At 32.1% G+C, this 21,252-nt stretch overlaps 2 protein-coding genes across 2 annotated transcripts in view; both read right to left on the reverse strand.

Annotated features, from left to right (window-relative positions):
* Positions 1-2: 2 nt before the first annotated feature.
* LOC149486476 (cilia- and flagella-associated protein 184-like) lies at positions 3-3,338 on the reverse strand (the record flags this gene model as incomplete). Its single annotated transcript, XM_089697879.1, has 7 exons — positions 3-155; positions 604-708; positions 1,093-1,268; positions 1,538-1,739; positions 2,333-2,479; positions 2,663-2,786; positions 3,154-3,338. Coding segments are annotated over 7 exons (1,092 nt in total), but the record flags the coding sequence as incomplete, so codon positions are not given.
* Positions 3,339-10,635: 7,297 nt separating this feature from the next.
* The window catches only part of LOC149486477 (uncharacterized), a 37,293-nt gene continuing 26,676 nt past the window's right edge, over positions 10,636-21,252 (reverse strand). The window contains exons 4-7 of the mRNA XM_089698131.1: positions 16,261-16,338; positions 14,722-14,859; positions 13,174-13,270; positions 10,636-12,805 (exon numbers count right to left, since the gene is read on the reverse strand). Of these exons, the coding sequence (XP_089554257.1) occupies positions 12,652-12,805; positions 13,174-13,270; positions 14,722-14,859; positions 16,261-16,338 (467 nt within the window). The 3' untranslated portion in view covers positions 10,636-12,651. The remainder of the gene's footprint in view (positions 12,806-13,173; positions 13,271-14,721; positions 14,860-16,260; positions 16,339-21,252) is intronic.

Below are 21,252 nucleotides of genomic sequence, written 5' to 3' on the forward strand. Positions count from 1 at the left end.
ATTTAATTGGTGGTGTCAAGTGCAGTCTCCTTGTGATCTGTGTGTTCACTGGCCGTGTGATGAATCAACATACGTTTTCGCGCGGCTCTGACTTGACTCGTGATTTCCTTTACTTGATTCTGCAGTTCGTCTTTTCTTTCTCTAAGTTTTCCAACCTGAAGAAAATACAAAGATACAGACTATTTTGTTTATTGGCTGAGTAAATACAAGTGCTATGCATAACAGTAATAAACTCAATCAATGTATTGATAGAAAATATGGATAACTTCGATTCTTATTATGGTGCACAATAATTTACTTTTAAAATGATATAAACAAAATGTATCGATTATTTGATGTTTAATATTATATTTCAGTATGTAAATTGTTGTAATCGGCTATCTTTATTCCGATAGATTATCAACTTAATACATATTCTTCAAAGAGGTCACAAACAAATTTTTATCATTTTATGATGAACATTCTTGCCGTTTCATAATGTTTGTCCTCCAAACCGCATTTCGTTTCGATTTTACCCATAAATTTGATACACAGAATCTATCAATGTACAATACGGTTGATTTCAATACGCCATAAACTTGATATCGTGATTCGTGTATTTACCTCGTCCGTAGCGTTTTGATAGTCACGCAAAAGGTCCTTTCTAGTTAGTAGGCCAGCCTTCATTCGCTCCCCTTGCAGCGACCAGCGCAGTTTGTCGCGGCGACTCTAACGCAGAAAATTCATATCAATACAGCGATTTATTGTGGATAATAATGAAAAATTTAGGTACGTTATAGTTTGTGGTTTTATATTATGATATTTAATGGACAAAAAGACAAATAAAATATCACTTCCATTGATACCAATAATTTTGTAATTTAAGACGCTGAAAAAAATATTATGGAGTGTACAAAAGCTTTTTCAAAGATTGTTTAGTACGTTACAAAATATGCTATTTTTTATTCCCTACAAAAATAACACGATTCGTTTTACGTAAATTTTTAAATATACCTACAATAAAATATAATCATGTTAGCAGCAGCATTGAATGCAATTCAAACTCTAATAGTGAACTTTTAATATTTGATCACGATACTATATAAGCCTAACCTTAACTTGCCCCAAATCCTCTCTAGCTCTTAAGAACTCAATTTCAGCGTCCCCGAGATCGCACTCAGCGAAGTCAATCACTTCGTCCGTGTGGTGCATCTTCTCTCTTATGTGAGCTAGCATTTGATTATGTTCCGTGCATTTTGCGCGGTTCTTTATCAGTTCATCTTCGCGTTCTGAAAAGTAAAGGATGTTAGGAAATAGGGCATGTGAAGTGGGGTTATTGACAATAATTATTATGAAGAAATGTTTAAACTAAGTAGTTAAATAAAATAACAAATTAAATTTTTAATAATTGTTGACTTAAACTAACAAAGATATATAATATTATTGTGTTGTTAACTACATATTATATTCTATTGTAGAAATATGTTATGCCTTTCTTTAAATATATTTGATATATTATGTTAACGAGCTCAAAAGTAGCGCTTAAATTTTCCCTTACCTTCAATTTTAGTCATAAAGTTCTGATGATCAATGTGCAGTTGTTCGTACTGTGCCACATATAATCCTGGACCAAGGGTTTCTAACTTTCGAACATAACTCTCTAACTCGGCAACGGCATTCCTACATCTGATGTATCGCAAGCAGAGAGCAGAAGCTTGCTCACTTTTGCGTCTTTGTAGCGTCAAAAATCTCTCCACCGTCTACAATAATAGTTTACTTATCTGATAATTATTAGGTTAGCGTTGCTTCACCTGTGGACGAACCAGTGGACAAAAGCAATTTTTCTATAGCTTACCTATATGTCCTATGTATACGTATGATAAGTTACCGCCAATTATTATTATCAAATCAGTAAGAAATCAGTTCAGTGGTTTTCCTGTGAAAGACTAACATGCATACAAACTTTCACTTTCATTTTATTAGTAGGATATACGATGTGGAATTTATATTGCACATTTAGTCGTTTCCTATAGAGCCATTTATATTGTAAACAATGAAATATGTTTAAAAATAACTATGTCGACTTTAGTCACACACATAACACGTGTTTTATTTTCAAAACAAGCGGATAAAATATCTAAACAGCTTCGGTAAGTATTTATGTGATATTATTTGTTTTTATTCTATATAATTTATCTAAATAATTTCTTATCTAAATAATTTCTTAGAGAGAAAATACCTTTTCATTAACATTATAATATGAAATTTACACTAAAATATAATGACGTTACTATTTTAAATATCACATGATGATACTAAACGTTTATGTTGAATAATGAATTTATTATGTTACCTTTTCAGCGATAGGTTTTCCCTTCTTGGAATAAATAAGACCTGTGCCTGTACTTTTTTCTAAATGCTGCAGAGTATTAAAACTTTTTTCAGCATGTTCTAATTTATCACCATATTGCACTTGCACTGCTTGTAATTTTGATTTTATCTGCAAGTATTTTAAATAATATACAAATCCATATATTTATTGGGAACTAGAAATTATTAAACTATTAACTCTACTTACATCAAGCATTTCAATTTCAAATAATCATTAACTCTACTTACATCAAGCATTTCAAATTATTAACTCTACTTACATCAAGCATTTCAAATTATTAACTCTACTTACATCAAGCATTTCTCTTTCTTCCTTTTCTTTCAACTCTTCATAACTAAAAAGAGTTTGCTGGTACTTCTCTTCCAAGTCTACTGCTCCTTCAAGAGGTTTTAAAACGTGGTCTAGCTTTCGTTTTCTACAAAAGGTGAAAATAAACATTATTTTTGCCTTATTTGGAATTTATTTCAATTATAATAGAAAGGTGGGTTATGTAGTAGGCACACCATTCCATTAAAAATAGATATTTTTCGCGTTATTATAATTTTTAAAGTGAAACTTTTATTACATCGTCTCAAACTTTTTGGTCTGTGTAGCGCATGTCGCGTGACGGTCGGCTGCCGAGTAAGTTTAGGTTTTAGGTAAGTTTCATTAATACCGTGGTTTCATAAAACCACAGAACATTTTTTTTGTCATTAATTTTATTTTCTATATTGTAACCTTCTTTTTATTAAATCGATATTAATGTCTTAAGATATTTTAAAATTGATACCAGGTAAACTCACTTATAATATTCAGCAAGCCGTCTATGAAGCAAGTTATTCTTCAGCTGTAACTGATAGCGATCAAACGACAGATCTCTGTAGGCTTGTAAATATTCATCTCTGTTTATTGCGATGGGGGCCGTTTTTAATATTCCATGGCCTATTTGCTCGCAGGAGCTGTCAGCCGCTTCAAGGCTGTCTAAATAATTGGAAAGGCAATAGGAAGTGTATTGTTAATACATACGTAATGTGATAAAATTCTTCTTCTGTAGTATTTTCATCTCATTTTGGTTTATTATAATAATATGTCTAACGTATCTCTTAGTTTCTTTATTTTTATTCAAATACAAAGCCTGTTAAATCGGGTTCAATGAATAGTGTAAATTAAACTTGCGTTTAGAAACTTTAAGGAGTTTATGTTTTAATAAAGTGAATTTCCATTGTTTTCATGGTAAAATTAATAATTAACCGCAAATAAACAGCGCTTACTATGTTGTCGAATCAACAAAGTCAATAAAACTAAAATCTGATTATGTAGCGGTTTGTAAAGGGATCATAATTTCATACATATAAATATTATAATAATTACAATCTCATTGCAATATTTATACCGTGTTAAACTTTACTGTGATACATTTTGTTGGATGGGAAAGTAGAAATACTAGATAAATCAATATTTGATCTCATATCTCATTGCAATATTTATACCGTGTTAAACTTTACTGTGATACATTTTGTTGGATGGGAAAGTAGAAATACTAGATAAATCAATATTTGATCTCATATCTCATTGCAATATTTATACCGTGTTAAACTTTACTGTGATACATTTTGCTGTATGGGAAAGTAGAAATACTAGATAAATCAATATTTGAAGGTTGTTTTCATATCGTACCAAAACGTTGATATCAATGCAGAACAATTAACAACATTTCTATACCTAGGTACCATGTACATGTAAAAACACTCACCACTTTCGTCCGATTCAGCATCTTTAGTAGAATGTTTAGTCTAAATAAAAGACAAAAAATTATATAATAATCGTATGTCAAACCATTACGCCGTTAGTACACCGACGCATTCGCGTGCGGCAGCGAATCTCTGCGAAACTACTGCGTAGCGAAATATCTGCGGAACCTTAGTAAACAGCAATGTTTTCGCAACTTTTTCGCAATGCGTCTGTGTAATGGCCATTTCGCAGTTCCTTGCGAAACAATACTGACAAGGACGCAACTATTTCATCTATCTATGTGCTAGAGTGAGACATATCATATGCGAAAACCTGCCATACTACTGACAGATTTTTCGTTGTTTCGCTGCCGCACGCGAATGCGTCGGTGTACTAACGGCGTTAGAATAATACTTAGATATATAACAAAAACCGGCCAAGTGCGAGTCGGGCTCGCGCACAAAGGGTTCCGTAGCAGCAAATATAATAAATTACAGTTAAATCAACCTATCTCAAAAACTATAAGAGATACTTTGATCAAACCAAAAATCGTTGAAAGAGTTAATTAGCATGCATCACCTCTATTTTTTTTAGAATTTTATACCCCGTAGTTATAAAAATAGAGGGGGGGGGACATACTTTTTACGACTTTGAGAGCTGATATCTCAAAAACCGTTCACTTTAAGAAAAATGTTTTTTAGAAAACTTTATATCATTTTAAAAGACCTTTCCATTGATACCCCACACGGGTATGTACATCGAAAAAAAAAATTTCATCCCTCAGTTACATGTATGGGGGGCCCCACCCCCAATTCTTTTTTTTACTATTTAGTGTCATATTTTTATAGCGGTTCATACAACACATATTCCCATCAAATTTCATCACTGTAGTACTTATAGTTTCCGAGTAAATCGGCTGTGACAGACGGACAGACGGACAGACGGACAGACGGACATGACGAAACTATAAGGGTTCCGTTTTTGCCATTTTGGCTACGGAACCCTAAAAATGAAATAAATAATGTAGGTATTTAACTCTTGCATGAAATTTACATACTCAGGACAAGGTATGTATCAGTACGAATTTACACTAAGAGTAGGTACTTTTTAGATCATCGTCATAATTATTTCATCAACATCATATTTGTTCATAAAATTATATTTGATTAAAAATACATCGCATCTGGTTATCAGATCGGTGAAGGTCAGACCCCCACCGGCTCTTAGACCATCATATTTCAGTTGAACTGCGACTAAACGACACATAAAAACCATGTCACGTAATGTTATATACAAAGTACATTAAAGTATTACCGCTCCACACGCGTAACCATTTATAACATACCAATGAGTCGATAACAAATTTCCTATAGCGAAATTCGCAAAGCAAGCATGTTTGCGCTATCGACCATAGTCGCATGTCACGTAAATAACATTAATTAGATTGAAAGGGACAAAAATGGAACAAGGAATACCTTCGTCTCGGCCATATCGCGTGATCCGGTTAAATTACAGTGCTTTTATCGATCCGAGTTTAAGGTTTCATCAAAAATTATTTTAATCCATTACAATAACAGCACACAACATGCAAAAGACTAGTGAACGTTGCTATGGTAACGCGTAAACAACGTGTATTGGACGATGCATTTGAGTGTTCGTTGACCGAGAGCTGAAGGAAATATTTTTTGTCATTTTGAGGATTATATTCGTTGTATTTGTAAAATACCTTTTGATAAATTGTGGATTTACTTTGCATCTCAAATTCTTATCATGATATTATTAAAAGAAATATTTCCGTGCAAAATTTCAGCTATTTTAAAAACAGCATAAAGTCATTAAAATTTTACCTGTTAAAATACCAATAATAGTAGCAATCAAAGAAGAATCAAAGGCAACAAAGACTCTTTTATCAAAATGATAAACGATTATCATAACATTTTGCAATAAAACTGTTATTGAGCTGCTGTTTCTATGATTTATTAGAATTTGTAACTGGTTTATCAAAGGGATTCCTTCGAACGTCGGTCTATTCAGAGCTAGCTGCCCCTGTTAAATAATTACTTTGTAACAATTTTATTTCTGGTAGGTACAACTGAAGTATAAATCAATAATTTGGAAAATCCAAAAGTGCACGCCTCATAATTTTTTTTAATAAATATTTATTAATTATTATTTTTGTTTATTTAATAACAATTAAACCACATCGAATCAGACCCTGAAAAATGAAAGGGTTCTATTCCTGAGCATACTCAAGCGTAAGAGAAAAAAAAAAGACTCGATTAGTAAAGTATTTCGGTCGCTATCGTTTTAACAAGAAAAAGGATCCGCACATACAGACACACGGACGTCCAAGACAGAACTTTTTTAAACTGTTTTTTAACTAGTTTAAATAACAAAAATGACATCAAAAATATCATGAACTTTAAAATTAGTGTTTTTTCTTAACCCTAGAAAGATAATCATATTGAGTAGTACGGGAAAGATAGTCATGCGTCAAATTTACGCATGTTTTTTAAATCGCTCTAAGTCGAGGTATATTATTATTTTTTCCATAAATTTTAAGTTTTTATATATTTACAGTTATATTAGAATAATTAATACTACAGACAATTTATTTATTATTGTTTTTACATATATAAAAAGACGAAAACATTAAACGTCTGCATTAAATCAACAATTCTTGTAACACGTATTGTTTCTTATAATAACTTACTTTTTACCACAATTATCAGACTTTTTATATGTTATATAAATTTTGTAGATATAGTTATATGAAAAATTAGTGAGAAACAACTTTAGGACATATCAACATATGCTCACAACATAATATAACTATGTTACATTTTTTTGCAGGACGCATTTGCCTTTCGTCCTATTTCAGACGGATAAAAGTATAGTAAATACGTTTTTTTACTGAAGGTCTCCTCAGTACTTTCTTACGATGTACCAGATACTTCATTTGGCAACAAATTGGAGATATTATCACGCAAATATCTTCTCAAAGCTGGTGATTCTAAACCCCCACACATAAACAAAGAAGACAGTTCCATGCGTCTATATTTCACGTTTTTTTGACTCGGATGTTTTTGTACTTTGTTATTAACATTGTGGCTATAAATTTAATATGCAATATGCAGGCAATTTTAATGATTCCATAAAATAAAGCCATTGGCCAACTCATTGTCTTCCTACTATAGGACATCAGGGAACACATTCGGTCTAATGCATCTACTCCGCCTTTTGCTTGAATGTAATATATCATGTTTGCTTTGTATCTCATCAGGAAAAGCTTCTTCTATGTCACTTTACTCGTCATCTTCAATTTCGTGGTCCTCCTACCTCACTATCGGTATCTTCACAGGGACCCTCATCGCTTTGCATAAGAGCGGCCAGTATACAATATTCTTCCAATTTTCTATCCCCAATTGTTTTCTATATTTGCTTCAACATGTATAAACATAAATTTATAACATAAGTTACAATATACAGTAATAATAAGCTAAAAATATTCAAACTACCATAGAATTCAAAATCTTAAAAGTCACGGTAAAGATAATCATGCGTAATTTTGACTCACGTAGTCGTTATATTTCAAAATCGGTTAGATTAACTTTATTGATATGTATACCATAGGATTTCTACCAGTGAGTTATGAAATGTCCTAAACGCACAGTTATGGATTCGCGACATTTAAAAAGATACAGCTATATTTCGAAAACGCATGAGTCATTTTGACGCAGACTATCTTTCTAGGGTTAATATGTGTGTGTATGTATTATCTTACAAGTGCAATGTATGATACATAAAGACATTTTAAGTTTGAAAAATCAGATGTTTTGCGCGAAGTGACAGTAGTACCCACCTCAACGCTTCGCTTATGAGGCGTGCAAAACTATTCAAATTGCAATATTTGCAGTAATTACTGAAATATGAAATTATCTTATTGTATCTGTATAATTCCTAAGGTAAATTACTTTCTTTATAAACAACAAAATCTAATATTGAAGCAGGTGTGAAAAGCTTGTGGCCCGCGAAGGCAATAGAAGATAAAGGCCTTCATGTTTTTATTCATTTAGCAAATTGACTTACAAATTGTTATGGCTAGCTATGGGATGGATATATTGAATTGCAGACGAAGTCAAATTCTTTTCAAGATTGCTTCAAACACACTTGTGGTTTTTAATAATTCATTTGAAAATAAACATAAAGCGCGTTGATGAAACACTTCATTAAATGAAAATAATTTGCCGCGGCCTTCCCTGAAAGATTAAAGGAAATATTGAGGTTAATGAATTGAATTTCATGGACAGTTTCGACTCAACGTCAAGTGGAGATTCCTTTGAGAGCGTAATCCCTGCGAACAATTCACGGCAAAAACAGTGAAGTGACGTTATAAATCCATCAATTCCTCAATTGGCACGAACAAGACGTACATCTTGCCAGCGGGACATTAAACCGTCTGTCCTGTTTGTAAAAATAACTAAAGCCAGAAGTATACTGACAGAAACGTATGCCTACTGAGAATTATTAGATGTTGTGGAACTATGTTGTGGTGTATCAAACAAAAATCCTTTGTTTGCAAACTGATATGTAGCTGCTAATGAGTTCTTCGTTCAGCTATCGTAAATCACTGTCAGTTACGCTTTGATCTCTGATGTAATAATGTTGTAATGCACTTAGTGAGTGACATGACAATCGAATAATGCAACAAAGGGTTTGAAATTATTCAGTTCGTGTATTTAAGTCGATTAGAGATAAACATTTAAGACCACACTATGTTAAGACCAAGAATGTTATAATATTATATCTAATAATAAGACCAACAGGATTCTGTTTTAGAAAATATTTCATTTTAAAACCATTTTTTATAGATTTTATCAAAAACAAAAGGGAAAATGACATTTAAAGAAAATTACCACACTATGTGGGTATTTGGTATTTGAGCCATCCCTAAAACTCCTCTAATTTTCTTTATATCGTAGAAAATGTCATAATATTACTCCTATTATAACACTAGTAGCTACTAAGATTTTGTTTTGCATGTCGGAATTTTTATGGACAGTGTCCAAATAGGGAACGACAAAAATTATGACAGTCATTTGGAATCGTAATGTATAAAATTTGCTTTCGAGGAAAAAATAAAATGTAACACTCAAGGTTAATCTTTTTTATAAATTCTTGAAGATTCCAAATTATTCAGTTCACTCTTTTATTCAGATTTGACTCTTATACTATTTTTCTTTATACTAATAGCGTCAGAAAAATGATTTTGAGTACATGGATACAGTAGATCGTCTATAAATAATGAAAAATTGAATCAAAATAACTCACAAGGGACTCAATTACATTAAGAACTAGGATAATACTAAATGGAGCGAGCTTAATCATGTCCTAGATACGTCTACCAGGAATTGAACCTGCAAGCGTAACGGTAATTAACTAGCCACCAGAGCAAAAAGGCAAAGGTCAAAGAAATTAAAACGAAGTGAAGTATAGTACGTTAGTGTATGTAGGACGTAGGTATAGTATATTATGTAGGTACTACGTATATAATGCTCCATAAACCTTTCTTATCGCGCCCTTCCTTCCTGGCTGTCGTGCGATGCGATGTTCCGGCTTAGTGCCTAGGTTTATTGTAAGTAAAACCTTGAATGTAAATCTGAAATTCAAAGCATTTGCACTGAGGGACGTTTAATTCAAACCGTGAATAACAGTGGAATTCTAGACGACATGAATTTATAATGACTGAAAGTGGAATACGGTTTCGATTAAGATTTTTGCTACAATTCTAGATAATACTTTAGTCTTCTGATGACTGCTTACACGTGTTTGAAAAACTATATTAATAGCTACTTTTACATAGTCACTACATAAAAACTTTGCAACAATCTATCATTGATTCACACACAATTGAATACGCTTGTTTTACCTTCAAAAATTATAGGACACTAACCTTTTTAAAGGCTGGTGGACACAGCCCAGTTCTGGGCAGATGCCAGACTCTCGACAATGCGTATCTGTAAATAGCTACCGGGGAAAAGTTAATACGACATTTTTCATTCTCAATCTCATTTGCGACTTTCTACTTTAATACCTCGTCTTTAAGTTCGTATTGGAATGAGGCTCTTTTAACGAGATGGACCGACGATTAACACAGGTATTCTCGTTATTTCTTTTGGTATGTTTGTAGTTACTAATGTAGTGGCCGAGAGAACTATTACAATAGAAAGTACTAGCAATTGTGTTAACCAACTTCAATAGTAGAGTAATTACAACTGTTAGAAATATTTTTAATTTATAAATAAAACTTCCCTGGAAGATCTAAATTAAGATAATTTATTGAAAGCACTATGCCTTAAGCGATCTCCTGTAGAAATAATAAGTCTATGGAACTGCGAGATTCTTTGTAAAGAGATCAGGTGTGACTTACCTTTTACAATCAATCTTATTAAAATGTATCTTCACAATAGTGAGAATTTTATTGAAATGCCTACATTGTGTTGTACATGAATTTAAGTATTTGATATATCAAGAGGGAAAAGAAACCAAACGAATTATTGTATGAAGATTTTTATTGAATCAATAGGCCAAACATATGAAAGACAATTACACAATACAAACATGGAATAATATTATATAACTCAGGGTGGACGAGTGAAAAGTTTTTCAATAGGTCGTGAGTCGTATATGGAGCTTCAGGCGATAAAATTGTACATATACAAATGTATGCTATCAGAATTGTGAATTTAATCATTGATATTATTTAACACTGTTTGTATTAAAATAAACAATATTGTGTTACTATACATTGCAATGCAGAATCATGAACGATTGTGGAGATGTCATTGAATATTTGGATAGGCAATATTAATATGTATTTACGAAAGAGAAATTACTAAAAAAAATTTACTAAGTAAGGTTTTTTATTAACTGGAAGTGTATACTTCCAGTTAATAATGTTCTAGCGCCTGAATCTCCATATTATCTACAATTTTTATAGGACGGTCTAAAAAGGGACCTTCCTAGTTCGCTATTAAAATTAATATAAGGCGTTATTTGAGTTTATTTATAAACAGTGGTCTTTTATATTATAATAAAATGTTGAATATGTAATAGTAAATATAAATAGATTGATTAAGATAACAGTTATAATTCTTAAGTAAATATCTTAACATTAAATTTGGCAAAAAGTAAGTTCAAGGCACAGCAAATAAAGTTTCAGTGCATAAGTTTAGAGTATTACTAGTTGACTAGAACGAATAAGTATATTAACAAAACGAGATCTAATTTAGTGTGAATCCGAGGAAAATATAAGAGAAAAACAAATCATTATCTATAATAGACTACGACTTTGATTCATTGCACTTTCATAGAGCTTTCACGTGAACACAAACCTCGTTATGTTACCTCAAAGTTATAATATTGAGACGTTGGGCAGAAGGGCCGGTACACATTCCCTGCAGTGGCCTTCATTTCAAGGTAACTAATATACAAGCCAAAGTAGTACTAGTAACGATATTTGTTATAAATTATTTGAAAATTTATTGGGTGAACGTGTACAGTTTAAAAAAGTAGTCGTTAAAAATATTTATAGAAAACTATGTTTTATAAATCCAATTTCTGTACCTATTGTAAGGCTGGCTTACCAATATTGCATACGCGAGATCGTTCCTATTTCGGCTATATTCGTTTCTTACAAAATAAAATGTATTTTTGGATTCACACTTTTAGATGATAACCCTAGGGTAAGTTAAGGTAAAAATATAGTACTAAAAATTAATTTAGTATAACAAAATTACTTTCTTTGAAGACAACAGTCTGGTCTTTTGGTCTTTTTATATTTTTGACGTAACTCACCCTTACTAGATCTATAAGAATATAATTTAATACCAAGATTAGCATTAAATTTTAATAAAGTATTAAATACACTTTAAAATAAAACTTTTTGTACTCGTATATTAAAATTGTACAGTACAATGAACAATGATAAATAAGGCAGTATTATTTCTGCTTAATAATAATATGTTTCTATCGATATGAAGAATAACTATTTAAATTTATTTTACTCTTAGTAAAAATCAAGATAATATTACTATATTTTTTTCAAGACAATATATTTAGGAGTCGATAAAATCTGAAATATCTAATAGAAAAGACTATTAATGAGTGTTGCAATACAAATAGCATGAGCAAATACGTTGGAAATGAAACAAAGATTGGACGCAGAGTCCTAGTCTTACTTAAACACTAATCATAATATTTACTTAAATAAATAGACATAAAGCTAATATACTTCGTTAATCCTATAAGTCATAACCACAATATCATAATAAAACCACATGCAAGCGAATGGCGATTGAACGCTTATAAGATTAACAAAGGAATCTAAGATTGAAAAAATTAAAGGTAAGTTCTGTTGGGAGCGTCAGACTCCTGAATGTTTTAATATCTAGCGTATTTGGAAGACTTTTGAATATTGTTTTAGCTTTGGTCATTTGAGCACTGTTCAGTGGAGACTCGTGGAAGTGTCCTTTGGACCTGGCTGGTCGCTTGTGTGGAAGGCTGAAAGGTCATCGACCTATGATGGTGGGTTCGTCCGCCATAGCCAGCTCGTCGGTGGCCGCCTTGTCGCCTTTCCTCTTGCGGGAGTACCACAGGAAGGAGGCCGCAGCGAAGAAGTTTACGAGCACAACGAACCACGCTAAAAAGTAACTGACGTGGAAGCTAGAATGGAACAAAATGGCCATAAACACACATCCTTATAAATTAGCATTTAAGATTTGACAGGATTTAACTTCAGGATATCCTATTTTTTTGAATAGGGATAACGCTTGTATAAACAGTTACGACAACAACGTCACACTTGTAGAGCGTATAGGCCTAACATAATATGAAGATAGGTGATCTAGGCACCTATATTATTTTATGTTAATCGTGATCAATGATACAATAATTAATTCAAATTGACTAATCTCATTAGTTAGATATTCCGCACTATAATTTAATTAGCTCAATCATGTATTATGGAATAAGTTGCAGCAAATGGATTTCAGGAATCTCATTAGTAAAATAATTCTTTTTATAATACTTACTAATGATAGGCACGTTCTGGATAAATGTATTTGACATTTTTCTTCATGTGGTCCACTGATGACATCGTTACTTGCACCACCACAAATGTGCATGAAGCTGAAAAATTCCATTTTATTAAATCTCTATCAAAATTAATCCTAGTTGGGTTAGCGCTTGTGAACGGAGCGAACGAGTTTTCAATTTAATTTAATAATAAATAAGTAAATGTTTGCTGGTTGCAGACTGCCAAGATTTCATAATGGCAAAGTTTGGGCGTAGACCTGACTCTACGTTGTTTTAAATCAGTTAAAGATAGTATACTCAATTATTCATAGAATTGACAATGTTACGTAGATATTATATTTGATAGTAGTTTTAAATGATTAAAAGAAATTTAAAAGAATATAAATATTTCGATCACGAGGCGGGACTCGAACCCACGTCATTTTGCCATTCCGGGGCAATGCCTATCTTCTCGGCCACTTGTGATTCCGCCTGAGCAATCGAATTTATGAATAGAAAGAACGTATTATATTATATTCTCAATAAATAAGATTTTGAAATGATTCTGCTTGATTCCCCTCTGGATTTGAACTTTTGAATTGATGGACTGATAGAAAACATTAATTTGTCGCTGTGCAAAAACAGGAACGATTCGTTAAGCATGTTATTAAAATATAATTAAATTGAAAGTAATGTAATAATTTGGTTTAATTAAAACCATGCCACAAAATGGAAAATTGTAGCGTTAAAAGTAAACAATGCTTTTTCGACGTAATCATTTTCAATATATTTGCGAATGCTTTTAACGTATAATTTAACATTAATACTAATGTTTGTACAATATCTTATTGAAATGAGACACCTGAGTGCCATTTATTCGTGGTCATAATATAGGATACGGCCAAAAATAACAAAGGTTTGTTTTGTTGTTACAAATGAATTGCGTAATGTTATTTACAATTCACACGCGAATTAAAGGCGCGGACATTTCATATATTTTGAGCGTAAATGTGGTGTGTAAAACAAGTAATCTAATTTAAAGAGGAATGGCTCTCAGGGGCTGTTTTTCACTAAATAAAAGGCGGGGTAGTAATTTCACGCATTGTACACACGCTAGCTGTGCGATATTATTCCTGTTTTTAAACAAAGAATTTGTGAGGATGTATTTTATGAAACTTAACAATTTTGACTATTTCCATTGTGTTTGTGAATATAACTTTCTTCCATATTTTTGAGTTATTTGAATTCCTATAAAATATAGAGTAAAAAATATGTATTTTATTTTGCTCACTGCAAAATTATACGGTCTACGGGTAGTAAAATGTATTTTAATTTTAGTAATTTATTTTTCAAATATTCTATAACTAGATCATTTCCTAATATGGATATATTTTACCGTCTCCTGTCTTTTTTCATTATCTTCTGCTAACCAAGTTGCAAAAGACAATTAACTACTTCAGATATTACAACATAGCAGACGTGTATTATAAGACAATTACTTTTGCTATTACAACAGGAGACGTGTACATATCTAATATAACACATGCATATATAGGTATACTTACTGCTAATGAAGTGTATGCCCGCAGCAAGGCGCTTGAACATATACCGGGGGTTTCGGAAGGTATACATGGAGAAGCCGCACCCCATAGCCATGACAAAGAGGCTTATAATGCCGAATGATATCATTGTCCTTACGTAATCTGTGAACAAAGTCTGTGGTTAAGCCAAAATGTAGGTAAATGTTTTGTGGTTTGCCTTCTCTATTTTTTTTAATGTATATAATGATTATTGATTAGTCTTTGTCGTCTCATCCATTTCTTGTTTTATTCTTGGAATATAAATAAATAATAGTTATTTTAGTAGGATTGGTGTCGATCGCGGTGTATTGTTATTTTATGAGAAATAAATGTAGAGATTTAACGACACCATATTTTGTAAAAATCAAATAGTAATCCTTTTATATTATGCATTAGAACTCCCATTTCCAATTATTGTTACAGTCTGCATCAAATCAAATTAGGAGTTCCCGCCAAAATATATTCTGTACCGTGTTTGTACCAGTGCGATGAATATCATAATTCTGTTTAATGTAAATCAGCTCAGCAAAAGCAATTATGGCGTCGAGGTGCCGCCATTTTTAATTCTACCTCGCCATTAGAGTGATTATACACTATACTACCTACTCATTTACTATGGCAAAAGAATATTTCGTAAAGTGCAGTCATTTGCGTCTCAAACTTTTTGTTCTTTAAAGCTCTAGCCCAAGATTTTTAGTGTGAAAAAAAATTCAATTATTTTGCTATCAATATTGGCACGATTATACACGTACCTAATTACTAGGCACCGGTTGAAAAGCGAAATTGAGATACCTATCATTTTATTAAACTACCAAACAAAAACTAAAACACTGACTATTTTTACTATGTTAAAGATACTCGCATAGTGTTATAGTTCAAGCTAATTATTATGACATCAAATAAATCGATTTATTTCTATTACGTATACATAACACAAAAATTATAACATTAAATTTTAGGTTAGGTACACCAAAAGAATTCAAACCATTATTTTGTAAGTTTCAGCTTTCTTTGTAAAACGCATGGACGTATAAAAAAAGACGGACGGTATATCGCCTAAACATTGAGTGAAGCCTAGTAATGGCGGCGAAACATCCATGTGTGTGTGCCATGTTGCCATGGCAACAGCTGTCCTGTTGACAATGGCGGCTGTATTTTTTTCTATAAATTTTGCCGTAACAATTTTGTCATTAAAACATAAAAGAAATAACTTGCTTCCCTGTGGAATGTAATCCCTCGTGTTTTGTTATTTAAAATTGTACTGTTGCGACACCATTTAACCACGCAAGACGGCATTTTAAATATTTTTTGTGAAACAGTGACGCAGTTAATCAGTCGGTAGTTCACGACGTAATGGCGGCCGACTAGCTTACTATTGTGAGAGTGTGTGCGTGTTTATTGTCTTTACACGATCGCTAGCTTACTATGGTGGCTTCACGTTGTTTGTTCGTAATACGGCGTCCGTCTTTTTTTATACGTCCATGGTAAAACGATAAAAAATTACAACAAAAAAAGTTAACTCACTTGCGACGTCAATATCATAGGCAGGATCTGTAGGCTTGCCATTTTTCATTTGGGGCTGCGCTAAATAATTCGTACAATCTGAAACAGAAGAATCCCGATAAAGAAAAACATTGCAAGTTTTATGAGAAAAATATTCTTGAACTGCGTCGATGATTAAAAAGACAATACTTTTCTTAGATTGTTGCTGTATTACGATAGATGTTATTACAGTGAAGTGTCTTTGAAATCATGGACTTTATATTTATAAAATATTGGATTTTCTTCTGCAGAATAACATTCGTTCCAATAAGAACATAGTATAGATTGTTCTATACAAAAACCAAGATTTATGTTACACGAACATTTTCTATGACTTGAATCGAACCGGAATGTTGCTTTTACTCGATATAATTATACACAGGATTGTGGTACAGAATTATCCGTCCAAAAATAGAGTTAAATTCTCCAAATCGGTACCGGGTGTTTATTACCTACAGTTACGATGCTATAAATATGGCCCTTGAATCCGACTAGACTGTTTTACGACATGTAATTAATTCCCAATATATTATTAAAGCCAAAACATTTAACTATGGAACGATTAAATAGTCCATACGGAGATATTTTATTTTATTGTTAGCTTTGAAGTGTTTCCATGTGTTCCTGTTACGAATCAATTCCAATTATATTTGTGAAATGAAATTGGAACATATTCGGAACCTGGATTAAATAGTAAATACGGTCTGATTTTGAGATAATATATTTAGCAATAAATCAAAACTGAAATAATGAGCTTTCTACTGAAGTCTCTTTATAATTTAGGATCGCACTAATGGATAGATTTTGTATCGTGTGAAATAAAATTTGACTTTTAATTGACAATGTGTTAAAATAAACATACTTTTGGTGAAACTTTAATGAAAAGTACAGTTATTTAATTTATAAATAATTAATAATAAATAGATGTAGTTTCGGTTTAAATAAGAAGAGAAGATTTAATATTGAAGAATATTGAATATTGAATTTAATGATTCTATCAGTGAGTAAAACAGAAACATACCAATACGACGCACACAGAATTAATCGTATGCACAAAGAACACGAATTTTCAATATTATAATAAAAAACTGTAAAATCAAAGAAACCCCAGTTATAACGGGGAGAAAATTAATCATAAATTTTACAAACATGTCTTGCGTTTCGCGCGCGGATTGACACGTTTATTCGCAGCACATTATCGCACTGAAATCGCATCGAGATCACAAACGGCTATTAATATGTAGTAATTTCTGTTTTCCCAGCGCTAACTGTGAACAGAGGCATTGTTTATTTATTTACGTACGTAACAACGTACATCGCATAGATTTAGAACGGTGGCGACTTGAAAGAACCAACGTGGTATTTTTATCGGTTACTATAAATCTTATTGTGTGGGAAGGAGTGAACTGTTTATTTTTTGGAATTCTACTGGTTCACCCTAGATATCGAAAGCTGCCTCAAATGAGCGTTTAACTATGTTTGGATATTGAAGAACACTAATTGTCTATTCATGTTTTCTGAAGTCATAATTTGTGTTGCGTTATTATATTTCGAATTCTAGTCAACTAATTGTCCTTACAAACGTTATTCTATAAAAAAATAATGTCTACATATCAATAATAGTTTAAATAGTTTTATCCAACAGTTCAATAAAAATCTCTTAATTCGTTCTCGAATTCTTGTACCTACTCGTATGTCCAAAATTCTTATAAACGTCTCTATGAGAAATAATGACTCCGTTCGCGCTTCATCATTAAAAGTTCCGAGAAAAGTTAATAAAATACATACGCAAAACATTAAAGTTTCTTCGAGAATCAAATTAATTTGATAATTTAATTTACTTTCATTGACTGCATGGATATAAACAGGAGCTTCTTCACACTTTAAATAATTTCATAAATTCTTGACAAACATTCCATCTTTGATCTCATCCTCAAATTTTTTGAGTCAATGAAGCATATGACACCTAATTCCGTATTCATTGGATGTCATTGAACAAGGAAGTGTCACGGCTGATGGACGCGTAAAAAGTAAGGCAACATTTTATTTTTGTAAACACCAATGTGCCAAGTTCGAGAAAGGATACTCGCCAAGTACAACGAAAAACGTTTTGGCACAAGTATGAAGGTACAGAATAATACATTTTGCATAAATCAATATGTGTTAATTAATATCTCATATAATTCAGGTACGCTGTTTGTAATTCAATTAAACGTACAGGAAAGCAAGTCAAAGGAAATGTAATGCGTGTGACTGTACAGATTTTTGTTGAGATAAATGTAGATTTGCAATGCAAATTGGTAAAGAGTTGGCTCGAAATCAGATCGTACATTAATTGGGTACTATCTGGTTAGTTAAAATAGACTTATAGAACGTTAACGTAAAAGGTTCGTGTAATCAAATCCACGCTTGTACGTTTGCCTGATGCAAAGATAACATAAGAGAAGAAGCAACGAACAAAACAACGTAAGATTTGTCATTATATCGTCTGTTTTATTCAGGTTAGTTTACTAGGTTTCCGCCCGCGGCTTTGCCCGCGCAGTCAAAGAAAAACCCGCATAGTTAGACATGCAAATTAATATCAATATGTGCTTCTTATATGAGCTTCACGTAACCATATTACAAGCATCAACTATCAGTTCACTTGATATAACATAACACCATGAAGCTAAAGCTACAATGACGGCCCGACTAATTAAGATTTGAGTATCAGAAGTCAGTTTCTTCAGTTATTGTAACTCCATCTCAAAACTATGAATGAAAATACTTTTGGCATGACATGAGTTTCGCTTACTAATTCGGCTGCTGTAATAACAGCATGGGTAAGGTAATGAAAAAACAGATAAGTTTTCGAAAAGTTTGAAAAGTTTAAGAAAGCGAGCCGTACCTACTCGAAACCAATGAAAACCAGCGTGGAAAAGTTTTTTCTGCAAGTTATCCGGACGTGGGGTGTATTTGGAACTGTATGAAGTTACCTCGATAATATTTTAAATTTTATAATACAGCATTGTTGAAGGTAAGTCTATTTTTCGATTTTTAATGTTAGCTAAGACTTCGGACATTCTTATCTTAATATGAACCCAAATTCATTACAATTTTCATGCATTAGTAATAAGCTTCCATAGCAATTATTCCTCTCACTTGGCAAGAGATTCTAATGAGTCAACAATTAGTTGTGCGGTTAATAGTTTTGTTGTCATTAATATTTAGATGCACTTTATAGCCGTCTTATATAGTTCTGGCGCCCAACTGGAATTCGGTGTAGCATTAGATTTAATGCGTTCCACATAATAGAATTACTGAAATGATTCCCCATATAACTTAAAATTACCGACATGATCGAAAACCAATAGCGAAATCGGTGTATTTCAATTAAATATTCAAATTTCAGATTTCCTGCGTAAAATTCAACTATACATTAAGTAAAATATAATTTCTCAGCATTGAATACCCACTGCGGAATTTCAGTGATATTATAACCATATACTGAAAGGATCAACGTAAACATCGACAGATATTCGCTTTGAGAGTTGTCAAGTAAAAGCATTTGATGATGGGTGCAATTAAAATGCGTACAGAAAATTGGCATACATCTGAGATCAACTAATTATTTGGCTCTGTTGCTAATGCTAAATCAAGAAAACATTGTACTATTGTCACAAGTACATGACTAAGAGCTATAAATTCCAGTGATCAGGGGATAGTGATTCTGAAATAAAGAAAATAAATGAAAAGGATTGAGTGAATGTGTTACTTATATGATAATTTGTGATATCGAAATGTTATCTAGAAGTATATTGTACGATAGATATGGAAGTAGCTTGATCAGGTTTTGTTAAACTTATTCAAATAAGAATACTCTATAAGTAACGTGGCATAATTCTACTTTTTATTGTTCTTTTGTATGCTTTATTAGAGCCATTTGTAACGCTCAAACTATCCAAAATATTTCCGCTAACAGTGAAACCTATAGCAATGCGTCATTTCTAGAAAAACTTAAAACAGATGAAGCCCGTTACTAGGGAGTATTGTTAGTGTTCTTAATAATAGGTAAACATATTGATGGCATTAACTACCGTCTGCGCAAACCAAGCTAAATTATGAAGACGTAGTGGATATACAAAAACTCTACTTATTTGAACCTACCTATTTTTGAACTATTCAATGGTTCACTTATGCTATACAAGTTAATACAGATTTTGAAAGTATTGCTGTATAATATGAGTGACCATTTCTGTAAAAAAATATTCAAATACATATTCACTGACTTAAAAAAAGGAGGAGGTTCTCTAACATAGACTTTGTGTTCGACTGGAAAGAAGAATTTAATCCAAAACTAATGTTGTGTATTTTTAACACAGTTCATATAAAACAAATACAACCAGCTGTTGTACATATTATTAATACAGAAAACTGCGACTAGACATCTCTAGCTGTAACTCAGACATTTATACTAATTCTTTTAATGCTTAGGACATGTTAACGAAGCCACAGTATTACAATATTATTTCCTATGGTAATACTGTGCGTCTATCCTATACTATAATTAATAGTCGAGGCATATAACAAAATATACATTTAAAGTTCGCAACTGTAACATTCGTTAATGTCCCCAGATTACTTTGTTTATTCATTGTCAAACATTTTAAATTGCTAGAATAAAGTTTTTCGATAAATCCAATCATATATTTCACCGTTTGCTTTCTATAAATCGTTACCAAGAACATTTATTTCAATACTTTAGTATTTCCAGCGATTCCCCACGGTACCCTATAGTTAAAATAAGAAATGCACAACATTTTAAGACAACCACGTTTATTTGATATTCTATTTTCATTCTGAGAAAAAAGAAAATAGCTATTATAGTAAAGTAAACCAGCGGGAGCTAATGGACTTACTGAGTGAGCTAAAACAGAAGGCGGTTCAGGAAAAAATAAACTCGCTAACGCTTGTGCCTACGATGTTATAGGTATA

Source organism: Colias philodice, chromosome 8, assembly GCF_061535455.1.
Source record: "Colias philodice isolate Cphi_HAF_F1 chromosome 8, ilColPhil1 Martin Lab GWU primary, whole genome shotgun sequence".
In the NCBI taxonomy this organism is placed as follows: Eukaryota; Metazoa; Arthropoda; class Insecta; order Lepidoptera; family Pieridae; genus Colias; species Colias philodice.